This window comes from Asterias amurensis, chromosome 21 (assembly GCF_032118995.1).
Source record: "Asterias amurensis chromosome 21, ASM3211899v1".
Classification (NCBI taxonomy): Eukaryota; Metazoa; Echinodermata; class Asteroidea; order Forcipulatida; family Asteriidae; genus Asterias; species Asterias amurensis.
In genome coordinates, this window is record NC_092668.1 from 5,426,246 (window position 1) to 5,444,059 (window position 17,814).

Here is a 17,814-nt window from a genome sequence, read left to right on the forward strand (position 1 = left end):
GTGTTATAGGTTCACTACTGCAGCCATTACTACTTCATTAATAATAGAGAAAGAAGCCTGGTTCACTGGATTATCAGATCAAACCTTAGAAAATGGGGGCACGAGGAGCACATCATTTATAGGGACGTCATCTGATATTAAAAGGAATGCATGGGTTAAAATCTCCGGGGCGAATTGGGTCGCACAATGAAAGACTGTCGTGTTAATTCTCAAACAACCACTGTTTTCAGAGGAAAAGGTCGCCAAGCTTAGGTGTAAGAGCGGGGGGGGGGGTTATGTGACAGAGAACTTCATTAATTTTTAAGTATACTATCTTTATCAACAGGGAATCCACTTTTGATTCGTTTTGCATCTGGAGAATTAAAATAATTATGTAATTTTTGTTTTTCATCCTTTGTAAATGTTTTTGTGTAGTAATGGCTGTCTGGTTGTTTGTATAAACAAGTTAATTGGCAGACTAAATATGTTGTGCGGTTCATTTTACTCCCCAGTCTAGGCTTTATGTACACATTTGTTTTTAGCTGTATCATTTATTTATTTTCTGTGTAATTTGTTTACCTTGTGGAGAAGAATAAAATTATACTAACAAAACTGTCCTTGTTATGTGTAATAACTGTTGCTATTTTGCTATTAACATCATTATTTAAAATTATCTATTAAATCGTTTCGGTACCCGCTGTTAATGTGAAGGATTCGAACTGCCTCTAAAGCTACAGAGCAATCTCGGTAGTCTAGTTAGTAAGACACTGCTATGCAAAGGTCGTGGGTTCGAATCCAACCATATAGTAATATGTATGTGATTTTTGTCACAGCGCTCGAGAAAGTACTGAGTATACAGTGCTAACACCCATTGGTTTATTTGGTATAACAAAAAAATAATCCATTAAAACTTCCATAAAGTTGCAGACTAGGAATGCACAGAGATTTTAGCAATTCAGACAATCATCTTGATAGATCGAGTTTAAATACAGTCACAAACTAAATGATAGTTGACTAAACAATACCAGAAAAATGAAGGAAATCAAGTTTATTAGATGAATATTTTTAAATATGGAAAGTAACATTATAACAATAGTATTTACAATAAAGTATATAATAATGTAGAAATAAAAGGTGATTAGCAAAATATATAATTTTTTGTTTTTTAATCTTCCTGAATCATAGTTCACAGTCAGTTGCTTATTTTTTATAATGATAATACAAAGCTATACATAGCCTTCATCTCCATCAGAACCACCAATCTAAAACATAAAATGTAAAATGCACATTATCTTATGATATAGATAACGTACGGCAAAACAAACGGCGGTAAATATCGTTATTAATTTCCTCCACCAAATAATTTTTTTCACAGTGGTTTTTAGGAATAATGGGGAAAATATTTAAAAGATGGTTATCAGCCACAAGCATAGGTACAATTTTGTTTTTTCATTATGTTTTCATAAACAGTAAAGTTTAAAACATCTGATATAACCGATATCTCAATGTTTTTAATCAATTTTACAATAAATGAGTCAATGGTTGAGCTTTTCGAATACAAGATCTGCAAAGAGTTTCCTCAATATTGATCTACTGTTTATTTGGTAGCTTTGTAACAAAAAGTGTACCAAATTGTGCATTACACATTAATTTATTGTATTCTCATTTGATAATAATGCCTCAAAGTTATGAATAATATGTAATATAGATTTGAATTAAATATAAAACGTTTTTCATAAAAGAGAAATTTATTAACCATTAAAATACGCGGGTTTTGAATGTTGGCAAACTTGGCTGACCACCTAAATAGCAACCAATTTTGTGCACTTAGACACCGTTTGTAATTGTCAACGACCAGTATTCTCACTTGGTGTATCCAAATATTTTATACAAAATAAAAACTTTGTGGAAATTTTGACTCAATTGGTAGTCGATGTTCAAGAGAATAAAGATAAAAAATCAGATACCTTTAATAGAAGGCTTCAGACCTGAAGTATTTTAATATTTGAGTGCGAAATTACCTTTTTTTTTAATAACTACGTTATTTAACAGGGAACCGTTTCTCACAACATCTCTCCATTGCTAAGTTAGTAAGCTGTTATACTAAAAATGATGTTCAGTAATGACCAAAGGTCTCCAAAGCCTTTCGTTGGGCTTTTGTTGGACTTAAGCTGGATTTCATAATATACAAGCCCTTCAATACCCTTGGCACGCCCCTAATTTCAACACATCATTCGCCAGTCCTGATTTTGGTCTATCACCTCTCGGTAGAACTCAAGAGCAAAGGTAAAACTAATTTTAACTTAGGACTATATTAGATTTAGATACCAAATACGTACTCATCCCGAACCAATATACTTTACCAAAGAGACTAAAAGCGTTAAAAAAATTAAATGTCTTCCAAGTAAATACAAAGATATTACCCCAACAAAATCATTCCCAGTGTAACGGATTGTCGACAGAGGGCGCTGTGCAAATTTAACATGAACCTTATCGCAATTATACTCGGTACGCGTGCGTTTTGCGTGGAATGGGGTGCATGCTGGTCTAGCTAGCGATCAAGTTTGAACATTCAAATGGATATTTGCGAAAAGGTCTATGAAGTCATGTGTGTCCCGTTTTCGCTGTTCAATAATGATTGCCGCATTTAAAACGCGCCTTTACCAAAGGATACAAAGCGGCAGGTATGTTTACTGCAAGGTGAGAGGGACGAATGTTTACCTATGATACATAATCCTTAGCACCATGTAAAGGTTTGCAAGTTGCTCTGGTGCAATATACTACTAAGCCAGCCAGGACCAGCGGGGCGAACCACTTTTCTTTCCGATAAGTGCACTGGGTTATTTTACATGCGTTTATACAACACATGTGCCAACGGCTTTACGTCCCATCCGAAGGACGAAGCAATGGTTAAGTGTCTTGCTTAAGGACACAGGTGTCATGGCTGCGGATAAGCAAGATTGTATAATACGATGTTTTGAGAATACCTTAAAAATGCGACAGACGTGAAAGAATTTTTTATCTGCAGTATGCAATAGATGTCATTTGAACATGTCGTGAGCCCCATTTGACCCAAGATGTCAAAATTAAGGTTATTGTTTGGCCTTGAATATTAAGTGTCATTTCAACATCCTTCATCCTTAGTCTAAATTTTTATTCGTATTTGAGGTCACTATATTATGTGCCATTGAAACACCGATGTCGATATTTTAACAGCTCGATTTTCGCAGTTATGATATCGCACTTGTTTTATATTGTATTATCAAGTTTTGTTTTCATTTCTTTCCACTGCAAATTCCTATCCATCTAATCTAAATAATCATCAGTTAGTTCAGCATATCGGCCTGCCAGCAGACTTCTTCACTAATTAATTTGACAAGTGTACGTTTCTTCAAAGAGTATGAAAACATCTAATACCCTGTAATTAAACAAAATTTACAATCAAAATCTCATCTTATCAAAACACAGCACCCAACAGTCGAAGTATTTAGTATCATTTATTAATTAGTAATGGTGCTATTAGTAACAGCTCGATGTGTACAAATAAAAAAAGTGAGCATTTGCTAATACAGTACAAGCGAAAGATGGGACTCGATGAGGTCCCTGAATGCAGGTGTTCGCATGTGTTAGCTTATGAAGGCCCTGGTGGGTCTTTCACACAACGGACAAAAATGGACCCCACAAAATTGATCTTTGGCCAATTTGGACCCCACAGAGGAATTCTTTTAAAAAGTGAGTATAAGAACAACAGAAGCTGGACCCCACAAACCAGATCCACAAGGTTAGGTCTGTGTCTCTGTGGTGTTAAGTTGTGCGTTGTTTGTTGGGGAGGGGGGTCAAACGATTCCTCGCCTAGCTTGTTACAGCTGGCTGTTTTTCAGCAACATGTCATTAAGATAAAATGTTTCCTGTTTCTATGCATATATTTTGTCTCACCGCGAATCATTACTTAGTTTACCAAAACCCTTATGTCTTCTAAAGTTGAGTCCAAACATATAAACCTTTTCACCAAGAATCATATTTTTTCGGGAGCCATTTCACAAGTGTATAATTATATTTTTGGAGACCCCCTGTATTCATGCGGCGAATAATAACTCCTGGTCAATTCCAGCATGAATATTACCAACAGAGGGCGCTGTGTAGTAGTTTACTCCTGGAACGTCCGGGTGGGCCCTAAATTGGGCTCGCTGACTGTTTTACACAGATGGTCGGTGAGGAAATTCAGGTTATTGTAGAGTTGACAAGAATCAATGTCTCCATAGAGGGGTCCAGAGTCCACATCAGTCTCTTCAACAACTGGAGATAAAAAGGAAGATATTTATTACCAACTATTGGCTTATTTCTTCCTATCTTTGTAGACATAGTCCGAGTTATATTTCCTCATCATCTATAACCGTAAGAATACAACACTAAAAACTCTTAATCGTGACAAGATTAACTAAACTTTTAAAACGTCTTTGAATAAATTATGGTTTTGTTCAGAAGATTACAGGTCATTGTTAGCAATGGAGAGCTGTTGATTAGTACAAAACAGTAAAGATAAACGGGTCCCTCTGAAGCAACGTAGTTTTTGAGAAAAAGGTAATTAATTCTCACTCAAATATTAAGATAGTTCAGGCCTGACACTTGTTAAAGCATCTGAAAGCACATCAGTTTGTGCAACAACGTTGTTTTTTCTTTCCTCCTACAACTTCGATGACCAATTGAGTCAAAATTTGAGTTACAGATTTGTCATTGATGCATTATGTTCGGAAACCTGTGAGTACACTGGTCTTTGGCAAGTCCCAAAATGTGTCCAGTGCCTTTAAAAGCGCACTATTGAGTTAACAAATACGTTCCATATTGTTGACTTACTTATTTCCTTGAGTTCTTTCTCGTACGGTTTCTCAAGACGCTCTTTCATGAGAGGCATAAGCTCCGTAGACTCTGGAGTAGGTATCTGGAGTAAGGGTACTGCGCTGGACGTCTTGTCATCATTGGGGGCGCCCTTTGCCAACTCCTTGTCTAAGCAATCGCCAAAAGGTTCGCACGACAGATCGAGATAGTCCTGGTAACAAGAAAAGAGATTTGAAGAGATTAGATAATGACGTCATGACAGATCGAGATGCTCCTGGTAACAAAAAGGGAATTGAAGAGATTAGATAATGACGTCATGACAGATCGAGATACTCCTGGTAACAAAAAGGGAATTGAAGAGATTAGATAATGACGTCATGACAGATCGAGATACTTCTAGTAACAAGAACAAGGATTTCAAGAGATTAGATAATGACGTCATGACAGATCGAGATAGTCCTGGTAACAAGAACAAGAATTTGAAGAGATTAGATAATGACGTCATGACAGATCGAGATAGTCCTGGTAACAAGAACAAGAATTTGAAGAGATTAGATAATGACGTCATGACAGATCGAGATACTCCTGGTAACAAGAACAAGGATTTCAAGAGATTAGATAATGACGTCATGGCAGATCAAGACAGAGGATTATGATAATATGGCAAATGTTTAGGACAAGACAAAATAAACTGTAGTATTTTTCATTTTAATAAAATTATTGTAAGAGTGAAAAAACGTTGTTTACTGATAGTCTCCAGTGCAGATTATCTCCTCTCACAACTGAAGTCAAAAATGCTTCAAACCAAAATTTTGTTTGAAGTCTTAGGAAAATATCAAACGAGAAAATACGATGGTATGATGTCGTTAGAGGAAAATCTCAAATGAAAATATATTTTTAAACTCGTTTATGGGGAAAAATCAGTGTGAACTCATTATAAATTAATATCAAATAGGGAAATACACAGGTATGAACTCTTGATAATGAAATATCAATACATGCACTCGTATATGGAAATATCAAATAAGGAAATACAATTACATGAACGCGTTGAAGGAAATGTTTAACTTAATAGGTAAAATACTGGCGAGAACTCGTCATACAAAAAAGGCAAATATGGGCGTACAAATGTATGAACTCTTTAAAGGGAAACATCAATTATGAAAAGACAATGGCATTTAACTCGTATTGAGAAGTATCAAATTAATAAGAAAATACAACGGTGTAAGCTCGTTATATAAAGACAAATGGCAAAATGGTGAAATACAATGATATTAACACGTTAAGGAAATACCCAATAAGGGAATTACAATAGTAAGAACTCGTCATAGGGAGTTACTAAATAAGTGGAAGTGTCGTGGCCGCGCGGTTAAGAGCACCGAATTTAAACTCTGGTGTTTCTGATCAGCAGAGTGTGGGTTAGAATCACCAACAATGACACTTGTGTCCTTAAGCAAGACATCACTTCGTCCTTCGGATGGGACGTAAAGCCGTTGGTCCCATGTGTTGTGTAACGCATGTAAAAGAACCCAGTGCACTTGTCGAAAAGAGAAGGAGTTCGCCCCGGTGTTCCTGGCTGTAGCTGCTGTTTGCGCCGTAGCACCTTGTAAACCCTTATTAGGTGCTATTAAATTGGGTCTCAAAATTCATCACTACAATAACCTATCTTTCTGAAAGTTTGTATATACTCAGCGCCTTGAGTACCTTGTTAGGTAGATACGTGCGCTATGTAAGACTTCGATATTTGTATTATTGTTATTATTATCAAAATAGGGAAATAAAATAGTTGTTATGGGAAAATATCATAAAAATAAACATTTTAGAGCATAAGATAATCACAGGGATTAAACTCACCGCATTGATCTCCATAATCCTCTCTAACATGACGCCCACTGTATCGAAGTCTGGCCGGTGGTTCGGATCGCTCTGCCAACACTTTTGCATGATCGTATATCTGAAAACCAATTACAAGAAACATCACGTCAACTAGCAAAATAGTGTAACTAAAGTGCTATCAAATTGATCAAACATCATGAGTCAGAACAAAATTACATCAAAGCAGACCAGCAGTGTAACTAAAGTGTTATCAAATTGATGAAATATCATTATTTAGTGGTATCAAAACATCATGATAAAACATTGCATCGACCAGAAAAGCAGTGTAACTAACGTGGTTCCAAATTGATGAAACATCATGATAAAACATGACATCGAGCAGAAAAGCAGTGTAACTTAAGTGTTATCAAATTAAAGCACCATGATATAGTGTTACCAACCTAGATGAACAATATATGACATTGAGGTAAGAAAGCTTGAATTTAGGGAAAAGACTTTTAAAGATGCTATGTCAGATTTTTTTTTTCCAATAAAGGATGATCTCAAATATATAGATATTACAGTTTTCTAATAGCTGCAGTCCATAGGAAACATAAATAAAATACAACGAGTCTCTTACCTCACGTTAAAACATGGTAAAAATGGTTTTTCTACAGAACGCTTCTAGCCAAAATAATTTCTGAAAAACGCGGGGTCAAACAAACCTGCGCGACAAAGGAATCGTGACGTCGTGGCGGCTATTTGGTGTGGAAAATAGCGCCCTCAGTTTGCCAAAGCTGGAGAACTGTGTTCACATCCAATTAGGGAAATATCATCACTGGCGTCAGGAGGTCATTATAATAGATAAGCCGTTTTTGACTCATCGGCTGAAAAAGCCGCGCGGCCGGGTGCATTTTTGACTCGAGTTATTCGTTACTTAATGCAAATTTTGAGAGTAAAATGGTTATTAACCGGTATCTACGATGTCTATTTGGCCATAAAAAGGAAAAGCAGTGTAACTTAAGTGTTATCAAATTAAAGCATCATGATATAGTGTTACCAACCTAGAAGAACAATATATGACATTGAGGTAAGAAAGCTTGAATTTAGGGAAAAGACTTTTAAAGATGCTATGTCACATTTTTTTTTCTCCAAACATTACAAAATTGATTTTTTTTTAATTTTATGAATGGTATTTCAAAGAGTATCACCCGCTCTAACGAAAAAAGTTTAACTTTTACTTTTAATGGTCAGAAACCATGACAACAATTTAAAACTCTTCTTATAAAACACATAAGAATTGGTCACGTGATATATTGTCAAAACTAATTTTGAGCACTGTATTTCACTGCTACTAATAATTGGCGGACTTTGTCGAGCAATGGCTCAAATGAAAGCTTGTAACTTTCTCGACCCCCATCAAAATACCTATTGAATTTGAAATCAAAATGTTGGGGTCAAATCGGCCAAAAATCTGACATAGCATCTTTAATTGGATTTGAGGCATTGCATGATGAAGTATCGTGGTTTGCTATTTAAACACCATTTCGGATATCCATATCAACTTGATGGGTAGATTATGTTCGTACGGTAACTTGTATTGGGCCTGTACTTATTATTCTACTACCGCAGAGTAGATTTTCGGAGACTTGTACAGGACTTGGTTATTTTGATGTAGTTTTTGCAGTAGTATTGGTTTTTTTTTAGTATTGGTTCTAAAAAGAACCAATGGTTGATCGTTGAGTTGTTCTTTTCAACATTACTCAAGCAACACTAACTCAAAAGAGATTTACACATGGTGCTACCGCAAACCTCACCTAATTGCGATCCCACCATGCAAAGTTTCTAATCCAACTAATGCATTAATGGCAAACTAGATATATTTCAGAAATTTTAGAATATAATTATCATTTTATTTAATTTAAGATTCGGCTACCCAATGGAACAGCCATCACCCACTCATTTGGAGCAATGGAACAGCTGCCTCTGTGAGGCTGTACGTGCAGCTCAACCGAACTGACGGTAATACCACTCCATTCACACTCATGACAACATTTTATAAGAAAGTCTACAATGATGAAGACATGGAGAAACCCCTAAAAGAACACTGCCATCAATATTTGTAAGCAAAACCAATATATAATGTTCCTTTAACAAAAGTACATACAAAGAGAATCTATACAATGCTTTACAAACGCAAAAGATGCAAATGACATGCTCACAATTCATCTGCGCATCCGTCTGGGCGTTCGAGTCGATATCCTTCCCTGAGCATCTGACATAATTTATGTGACATCATACCGGGATAAGGCATGGCCCCCATCGTCACAATCTCCCAAAACAAGACGCCGAAAGACCATCTGGGAGGGGAAAAGGCAACAACATTTCAATAGATTGAGGGCGTCCTTTACTGAACACGGATTGATAAGGGGGAAACGTTAGGCGGCCATACGTCATTAACTTTAGTGCAGTAAGCACCGGAAGGTTAGCATGCCTGCCGTGTGCTTACTATACGGTTACGGTGCTGTAAAAAGGAAATCGCACAGTAAGCGCAAAATAGGCCGTTTAACGGCAGTGGTAACTCCTCAAAATAATTATTGGAATTAAACCTTACTTGGTAATGAGTAATTGGGAGAGGTTGAAAGTATAACAAATTGTAAGAAACAGCTCCGTCTGAAGTAACGTAGTTTTCAAGAAGGAAGTAATTTTCCACGAATTTTATTTCGAGACCTCAGATCTAGATTTTGAGGTTTCGAAATCAAGCATCTGAAAGCACACAACTTCGTGTGAAACTGGTGTTCTTTCTTTCATTATTATCTCGCAACTTCGACGGCCAATTGAGCTCAAATTTTCACGTTGTGACTTAACGGAGCGTCACAGAATTGATAAGAAACAAAAATCGTGAATATGACAGATTTACATAAAACTTACACAGTCTAATGATGATGATAGTTAAAAACATCCCTTGAAATATTTCTGTTTGGAGTTTATCGCTCAGTGAGCGTTTTATTCATTTTTATTTTGGCTCCTATGCAATGCAAAACTTTTAATCGGTTTTTCACTATTCTCTCGTGACCCAGCTGGCCGATCAATCTCAAACTTCTACAGGTTTGTCAATTTATGTATAATGGTGGATTACAAAACTGATTACACTGCCAGCAACTGTTTTGTTGGCAAAAACCAATTCTGTAATGTTCCTTTACAAATGTACAATGTGTAAAGTATGAAGGAAAAAAATGGTATTTGAACAGGAAATGCTAACTCGATTACAATCATGGACTTACATATCGGTCTTCGACGTGTATATGTTATCAAATAACGATTCTGGTGCCATCCACTTCATCGGAATGCGACTCTTACTTGTCTTGATGTAAGCACCATTTTCATATGTGTCTCTCGCGAGTCCAAAATCAGACACTTTGATGACCAGACCATCCGTGACCAGAATATTTCGAGCGGCCAGATCTCTGTGAACCAGCTAAATGGTGAAAAATCAACATTTAAAACATGAGTTGGTAACCCAACAAACTTCATAAATGAGTAAAGTTTCCATTACTGGCTCCCCTGGGAACCAAGAAGTTTTGTTTGTGTTTCTTTCTCTCTCTTTTTTTTTCTTTTTTGGTCGGGGGGGGGGGTAGAAACCTCAGAATCTGCACAGGCAGTCGGCAAGACATCTGGAAGCCTGAAAGGACAGATTGCTCCATTTTATCAGAGGGTTAAATCTGGATAAGTCTGTACTCAAAGTATTAATGAGAGAGAGAAAAATAACACAACCCAGTCAAGGGTATCAAGGGCTTCGACTTCTCCAGGCCATTACACTTACGAAAAATCAGTATTTATAAATAAAACAAATTATGAGTCTGACCTTTAACATTGCGAGATATTGCATTCCTTTACAGATCTGCCAGGCAAATGAGAGTAAATCCCGATTGTTCAGCACCACATCCTTGCCGTCCTCTTTGCAATAATTCAGCGAACAGTCGTCGTCTTGGTAGGTAGGATTCGGGCGGTTCTGACGTAGGAAGTCACGGAGGCAGCCATATTGGCAGTATTCGACAATGACGTACAGTGGACCTGTTGACGTAGTAAATGATGACGTCATTATTAAAAAAAGAAATTATGCAGATAGCCAGCAGCAGAACTTCTCTTCAAATCCCATGGACCATGGTTCGAATCCCAGTCAACAATCATCTCATTGAGTTTTCATCGCTTCACCCGAAACCAATCGTGCTTTAGCGTTGTTTCAAGGGACACAAATAACTGGCCAGGTTTGAGCAGCGACCGTTTGTCAACCACTAGTCAATGTTCCATGGTTACCTAGACATGCAATACATCCTGGGTACCAGGAAAAATCTCCCAATGGTCGACAATGGTCACCTAAAGTCCCTTGCTCGAGCTTTCATATTGCTTTAGGTTTTTGCGCTTTAGGCCGGCTACAAGTTGTTTGATAATGTTTGTAAATATCACTTGAAAGTGTGTGGTTTTCCTTAAACGTCATCGACTAACACGGTATGTATATATTTGTAGAGTCATAAATAGGTTGACCGTGTTAGTTAAAGGCGTGGACACTATTGGTAATTGTCAATGACTAGCTTTCACAGTTGGTGTATCTCAACATTATGCATAAAATAACTAACCTGTGAAAATTTGAGCTCCATCGGTCATCGAACTTGCGAGATAATAATGAATGAAAAAACACTCTTGTCATACGAAGTTGTGTGCGTTTACATGGTTGATTTCGAGACCTCAAGTTCTAAATTTGAGGTCTCGAAATAAAATTCGTGGAAAATTACTTCTTTCTCGAAAACTATGGCACTTCAGAGAGAGCCGTTTCTCACAATGTTCTATACCATCAACCTCTACCCATTACTCGTCACCAAGAAAGGTTTTATGCCAATAATTATTTTGAGTAATTACCAATAGTGTCCACTGCCTTTAACGAGGTAAAGCCCAAACAGCACCCAATCCGAAAGCTATGTGTCCTTTTCAGTCGTTGGCTTCAGTAAATGTTGGAGATTGAAACGGCATACAAAGCACTGGTTGCAAAGGGAGATATTTGGGGACACTAAAGTGGCAGCAGACTCACCAGTAGTCTTGGTGCAAGACGTTTCTCGTTTCCTTTTCATGCACAGTGCGGCCAATTCACCGACAGCGCGCGCACCGACTCACCTGACTTATATATATAGTCCACTCAGTTTCTCCGGGGCGGTGAGTGAACTAAAGTCAGGTGAGTCGGTGCACGCGCTGTCGGTGAATTGGCCGCGGTGTGCGTGAAAGGGAAACGAGAAACGTCTTGCACCAAGACTAACTCACCAGGTAAATACATTGTCTTTTGGTAATGTGCGCGTGCTCAGAACTACGTGAAAAAAAAGTTGAAATTTACTTGGGCCCACTTTCATAGAGCTGCTAAGCACGAACATTCGCTTAGCATGAAATTTGTGCCTTTTGATTACCAACCAAATTTCTTCGTGATTTTCAGGATAAGCAAACAACAGCCGAATACAAGTAACAAGCAGTATCCATTAAATGGAAGTTAAGCTGGTAATTCTGATTTCATACTAAGCAAATTTCTGTGCTAAGCAGCTCTATGAAATTGGGCCCTGGTATTAGTCTGCTGCCACCTAGTGCTCCAATTAAGTTATGCCATTAATTTATGGGATGGGGAGGCGGTGCCTTGTGATTTCTATGTACCTCTACGTTAATGATTTACCTTTCTGCGTCGAAGCGCCAAGAAGTTTGACAACGTTAGGGTGGTTCAACTCCTTCAAAAGATTCATCTCGGTTATTAAATCCTGGAGGTCATCAGAAGTATATGACCCTGAATTCATGTGACACAAAATAAATCATGAATATTCAATTATGCAAATCAGTTAGAAAGAACATGATCCCCGAATTCATATCGACGAATAATTATAAATTAATTATGAAAAATCAGTATTCAAATAAGATTCTAAGTACATATGACCGTAAGTTTATGTGGAGCGACACAAATTCATACTGAATAATATTCAATGTGCAAATCAGTTAGAAAGTACACGACCAGGAATTCATAATAAATAATACTAATAATATCTACCAAACAAGGTACTCAAGGATCTGAGTATAATACAAACTAACACAGAAGGGAAAGTTATTGCAGTGATGAATACTGGGACCCAAATATGTAGCACCTTATCGGGGTTTACAATGTGCCACGGCGCATACAGCAGCCACATCCAGGAACACCGGGGCGAACCCCTTCTCTGTTCGATTGGTGCACCGAGTTCTTTTACATGCGTTACACAACACATGGGACCAAAGGCTTTACGTCCCATCCAAAAAATTTATAAATACATCATGATGTTCATTATGCAAATAAGATACTAAGGATAGACCATACATTCAAGTGAAGCAACGTAAATTAATCATAATATTATGGTTACTCGATATGCAAAAAATATATCTAAAAAGTTCCGGGTTTGAGTATAACCCGGATCCGTTCCTGGGACACTGACTCATTATTGACTCGGAATCTCTTTCAAAATGTTCCCAATATGGCCTGAAGTATTTTAATATTTGGGTGAGAGATAACCTCTTTCTTAAAAACTATTTCATTTCAGAGGGAGCAGTTTCTCACAATGTTTTATATTATCGACAGTTCTCCATTGCTCGTTACCGAGTATTGTATGCTAACAATTATTATCAAGCAGTATCAATGATGCCCAGGTGCCTTTTTTAGAAAATCCAAACCTCTCGATGAATTATTATTCATATTAGGTTCCACTGCGCATCATTCCCTGACTATAAGGAGCACAGTGTTCGCGCAGTTGGGTTGCGTCATTGGAATGACGTATTCGCTCGTCATCACTGTCATAAAAAATAACTCCGTGAATGCTGCCGTTAAAGTCGAAGAAATAACCGCTACATTCAAATGATCGGTCGTAAATCAAGGGCTCTATTATTATCAACTATCAACTTGTTGTGTCTCTCTCTATGCACGGGCATTCAACTTTGCTATTCGACAAGGCCAAGTAAAAAGCAGTTGATCGAATATTAAAAACAAAACACTGCCTCAAAAAAAGGATGAGGGCGGGGACGATCATCTTTTTTTTCTTCTTTTTTTAACGGCAGAGATGTTGACGACTTCCTAGTGCTTGATTTATAGACCGGAATTATTTGCTAGATGAGTGATTCGAAACATGGAAGAGACAGATGTTTTCAATCTGATCGAAGGCGGTCAAGATTAGCCAGTAATTGTATCTTCGTAAACATTTTCGATGAGAAAACTGATCAGCAAGTTTCCGATCATGAATTATTGTGACCAAAATAATAACGGAACAGGCACCAAGACACCACTTTTATTAAAGACACTTGACAATATTGGTAATTACTCGAAACAATTGTAACGAGCAATGGAGAGCTGCTGATAGTACACAACATTTTGAGAAACGGATTCCTGTGAGTAACGTCGTTTTTGAAAAAGAGTAATTTCTCACTTGAATATTTCATGACTTCAGACCTGATGCCTTTTAAGTTTTATTATGCATCTGAAAGCACAGAAATTAAGTGCAACAAGGATGTCTTTTTGTATTGTTCTTTTGCAACCTCGATGACCAGTCGGGTCCAAATTGTCGCAGACTTGTTATTTTAAAGACACTGGACACTATTGGTAATTGTCAAAGACCAGTGTTCTCACTTAGTCAATCTCAACATATGCTTAAAATAACAAACCTGTGAAAATTTGAGCACAATTGGTCGTCGAAGTTGCAAGATGATAATGAAAGAAGAACAACCCTTGTCACACGAAGTTGTGTGTGTTCAAATGGTTGATTTCGAGACCTCAAGTTCTAAATCTGAGGTCTCGAAATCAAATTCGTGGAAAATTACTTCTTTCTCAAAAACTATGTCACTTCAGAGGGAGCCGTTTCTCACAATGTTTTGTACCATCAACCTCTCCCCATTACTCTTCACCAAGTAAGGTTTTATGGCAATAATTATTTTGAGTAATTACCAATAGTGTCCACTGCCTTTAAGCATATGTTGGGATGCAACAATTGAGAATACTGGTCATTGACAATTACCAAACGTGTCCAACGCCTTTAAAAAATAAAGACAATCACATCAATGAAAACTACAAAAATTCGGGAAAATTACACACTTGGAGAAATCATCAAGGAAAAGCAAACGCGACTGAAAAGATGGCGTGAACTACCTTTGAGCATCTTAACAGCTACCGTTGTATAGCCCGTGTGGCCCCGTAGGCTGAGTGCCTGCGCCCGCACCACTCTCCCGAATTCACCCTCTCCGAGCACTTTATCAAGTATGAGATTCCGCCTGGAAAACTCCCACTTGGGATCGAACTGTTTTAGGGAGGAAATCAGAATTATAAAATAATAATGCAAATAATGTCAAAGTCGAATGTTCACTGTAAAACTCAACATGATGCTTCGGTGGAAGAACAAAATGTTTACCTCTGTTTTTAATCGGATCACTGAACATTTATTCAGATGGTGTACACCGTCATCTGAGCACTCGGAAAGCACCGAGGTTAGCCGAGAGTCCGAACCGTCGATAATAACCGGTGGTTTGTAGTTTCGTCCCGATAGAATTCGCCGTAACGGAGAAGCCCGACCCCGCCATGTATAGATGATAACAACCACGACAACCATGAAGAGAACCAATATGCAGAACATTATAATAAACAAACAGTTCGTGCATTGGTCTTCATCAATACTTAATACGGATGACCTGTCGGGTTTGTAGTTGTAAATGACTTGTCTAGTCGTTCGAGCTGTTTCTGTGGTCGTTGCCCGGTGTACAGTGTTAGATGAATCAATAGGCTGCACTGAAAGATGTGAAATAACAAGCAATGTCATTATTATCTTTAACGCTTTACAGACCATTCTGTACAATCACCACACAAAATGCACAGACATTAATTGCTAACATTGTTCATTTCATAGAGTCTGTAAATATGTCAACAGAGATGGATACTATAGGCCTTTTCACACTACCTCCAATCCGACCCGCGTTGAAACCTACCCGGCTCCTCTCCGGTTCAACCTCGCTTCTTTTCGACACGGATCAGAGATTCACGCAACATTCACACTGGTCTTTACGTGAACCGGTGTGGCGGTTTCAGTCTTCCGCCGTGTTCAGTTTTCCGGGTGACGTAGCCGGACATTTCAGCACGTTGTTCGAACGGTTTTAGCTTTCCGGCGCGTTCAGTTTTCCGGGTGACGTAGCCAGACAATAAATACCGCCACGAGTACCCTGCCGATCGAGTACTGTAGTTCAGTGAAATAAAAATAACTAAATAACTAAATAACTAAAATAAAAAGCGGTAATAAATAAATTTAATAAACTAAACCAGAATGGAACATACATTCTTCTGCTTCTCTGACGGTCCTTCGGTATATGTACCACTGGTTAAATACAGGATAGTTTGCTTGGTCTTCACACCAAATTCTTTCATACGAACCACGCGTTCGCTGCTCGTTGTACTCGTGGAGGCCGCCATGACAGCTACCGGAGAGTAACACTGATGACTCAATACGGCACTGAAAATGGACTAGTTTCGCTTGCTGTGCGCAGACATCGCATGACGTAATGTTAACGTATTTGGTCATTCGGAAAACTATACACGGCGGAAAGTTGAAACCGCCACACCGGCTAATGCGTGAGCCGTATAACGGTTCACGCCGAAAATGCAATTTCGATCCGGATTGAGATTTCCAACCCTGGTCCCTGCCAGGGTTGATTTCAATCCGGCTAGAGCATGCTACCCGGATCGGAGGCGGATTGAAATTGTTACAGTGTGAACCGGGTTGAACTAAATCTCCGGTTCGGGACCGGTTCCGACCCTGAGATTTTGGGCAGTGTGAAAAGGCCTGATTCTGACATGCTACGTTGGAAAATTCCATATGTATTTATTCATTTGTTTATTTGTATTTCCAGGCAAACAGTACATACAAAGAATAGGCAATACAAATATGACTACGCAGAGAACAAGCCTGTGGATAACCAAAAATCGAAAATAATCACTATCTAAAGGCGATCCAGACAATAAAAATAACAAAAGCACAAAAGGGTATATTCGGACATGACCTTTACTTTGACCTCTGTAAGAGTAGGTTAATTCATACGACCTGTTAATACCACAAACCTCGACCATTAACATATTATTATCTTTATTGATCTGACAATGGTTGACAACTCTGTGTTTTACTTTATAAATAGCCTTTGTAACGATGTGTTTACCTTGAACAGTGGCATTTTCAACCCGTGAAGTTGGAGACTCATGGTATATGCCCACACAATAGCAGTCTGGAGACAAATCACACCAGCAAGGGCCTATCGCTTGAGCTATGCCAAGTCCATTGTTGTTCAATGTCACCATGAACAGCAGATTCCCGCCTTTTACGGTCTCTACAAAAAGATAAGTATAAAGCCCAAATTTAAAAAAAATCACAATGGATGTATCATTTCGGTTGAACATTATGAATAAACTGTTTTATGTCTTAGGAACGGCACACTTTGAAGTAGTATTTTTGGAAAAGCACAATGGATGTATCATTTCGGTTGAACATTATGAATAAACTGTTTTATGTCTTAGGAACGGCACACTTTGAAGTAGTATTTTTGGAAAAGGAGCTAAATTTTCACCCCAAAATTTGAATCAAAAAAAAACATCAGACAGTGGACACTTTTGGTAATTGTCAAAGACTAATCTTCACAGTCAGTGTTTCTCAACATATGCATAAAATACAAACCTGTGAAAGTTTGAGCTCAATCGGTCGTCGAAGTTTTAATAATGAAAGAAAAAACACCATTGTCACACGAATTTGTGTGCTTTCTGATCCTTGATTTCGAGACCTCAAATTCTAAACTTGAGGTCTCGAAATCAAATTCGCAGAAAATTACTTCTTTCTCGAAAACTACATCACTTCAGAGGGAGCTGTTTCTCACAATGTTTTATACTATCAATCTCTCCCCATTACTTGTAATCAAGAAAGGTTTTATGATGATAATTATTTTGAGTAATTACCAATAGTGTCCCACTGCCTTTAAGCTTTCGTCACAGACATGCACACAATTATTATGTGCAACAAGGTGTTTTGTTTTCTTTGATTATTTTTTTGCAGCTTCGATGATCAAAATTGAACTCAAATTGTTTTTACTTTTTATCTTATGCATGTGTTTGGA

At 37.8% G+C, this 17,814-nt stretch overlaps 1 protein-coding gene across 1 annotated transcript in view; it reads right to left on the reverse strand.

The window, feature by feature from the left end:
* Nucleotides 1-1,064: 1,064 nt before the first annotated feature.
* Nucleotides 1,065-17,814, reverse strand: part of LOC139953215 (proto-oncogene tyrosine-protein kinase receptor Ret-like) — an 88,302-nt gene continuing 71,552 nt past the window's right edge. Inside the window, exons 10-19 of the mRNA XM_071952674.1 lie at nt 16,870-17,037; nt 15,081-15,454; nt 14,822-14,969; nt 12,341-12,448; nt 10,496-10,704; nt 9,915-10,108; nt 8,853-8,990; nt 6,670-6,769; nt 4,834-5,026; nt 1,065-4,275 (exon numbers count right to left, since the gene is read on the reverse strand). Coding sequence (XP_071808775.1) covers nt 4,127-4,275; nt 4,834-5,026; nt 6,670-6,769; nt 8,853-8,990; nt 9,915-10,108; nt 10,496-10,704; nt 12,341-12,448; nt 14,822-14,969; nt 15,081-15,454; nt 16,870-17,037 — 1,781 coding nt within the window. The 3' untranslated portion in view covers nt 1,065-4,126. The remainder of the gene's footprint in view (nt 4,276-4,833; nt 5,027-6,669; nt 6,770-8,852; nt 8,991-9,914; nt 10,109-10,495; nt 10,705-12,340; nt 12,449-14,821; nt 14,970-15,080; nt 15,455-16,869; nt 17,038-17,814) is intronic.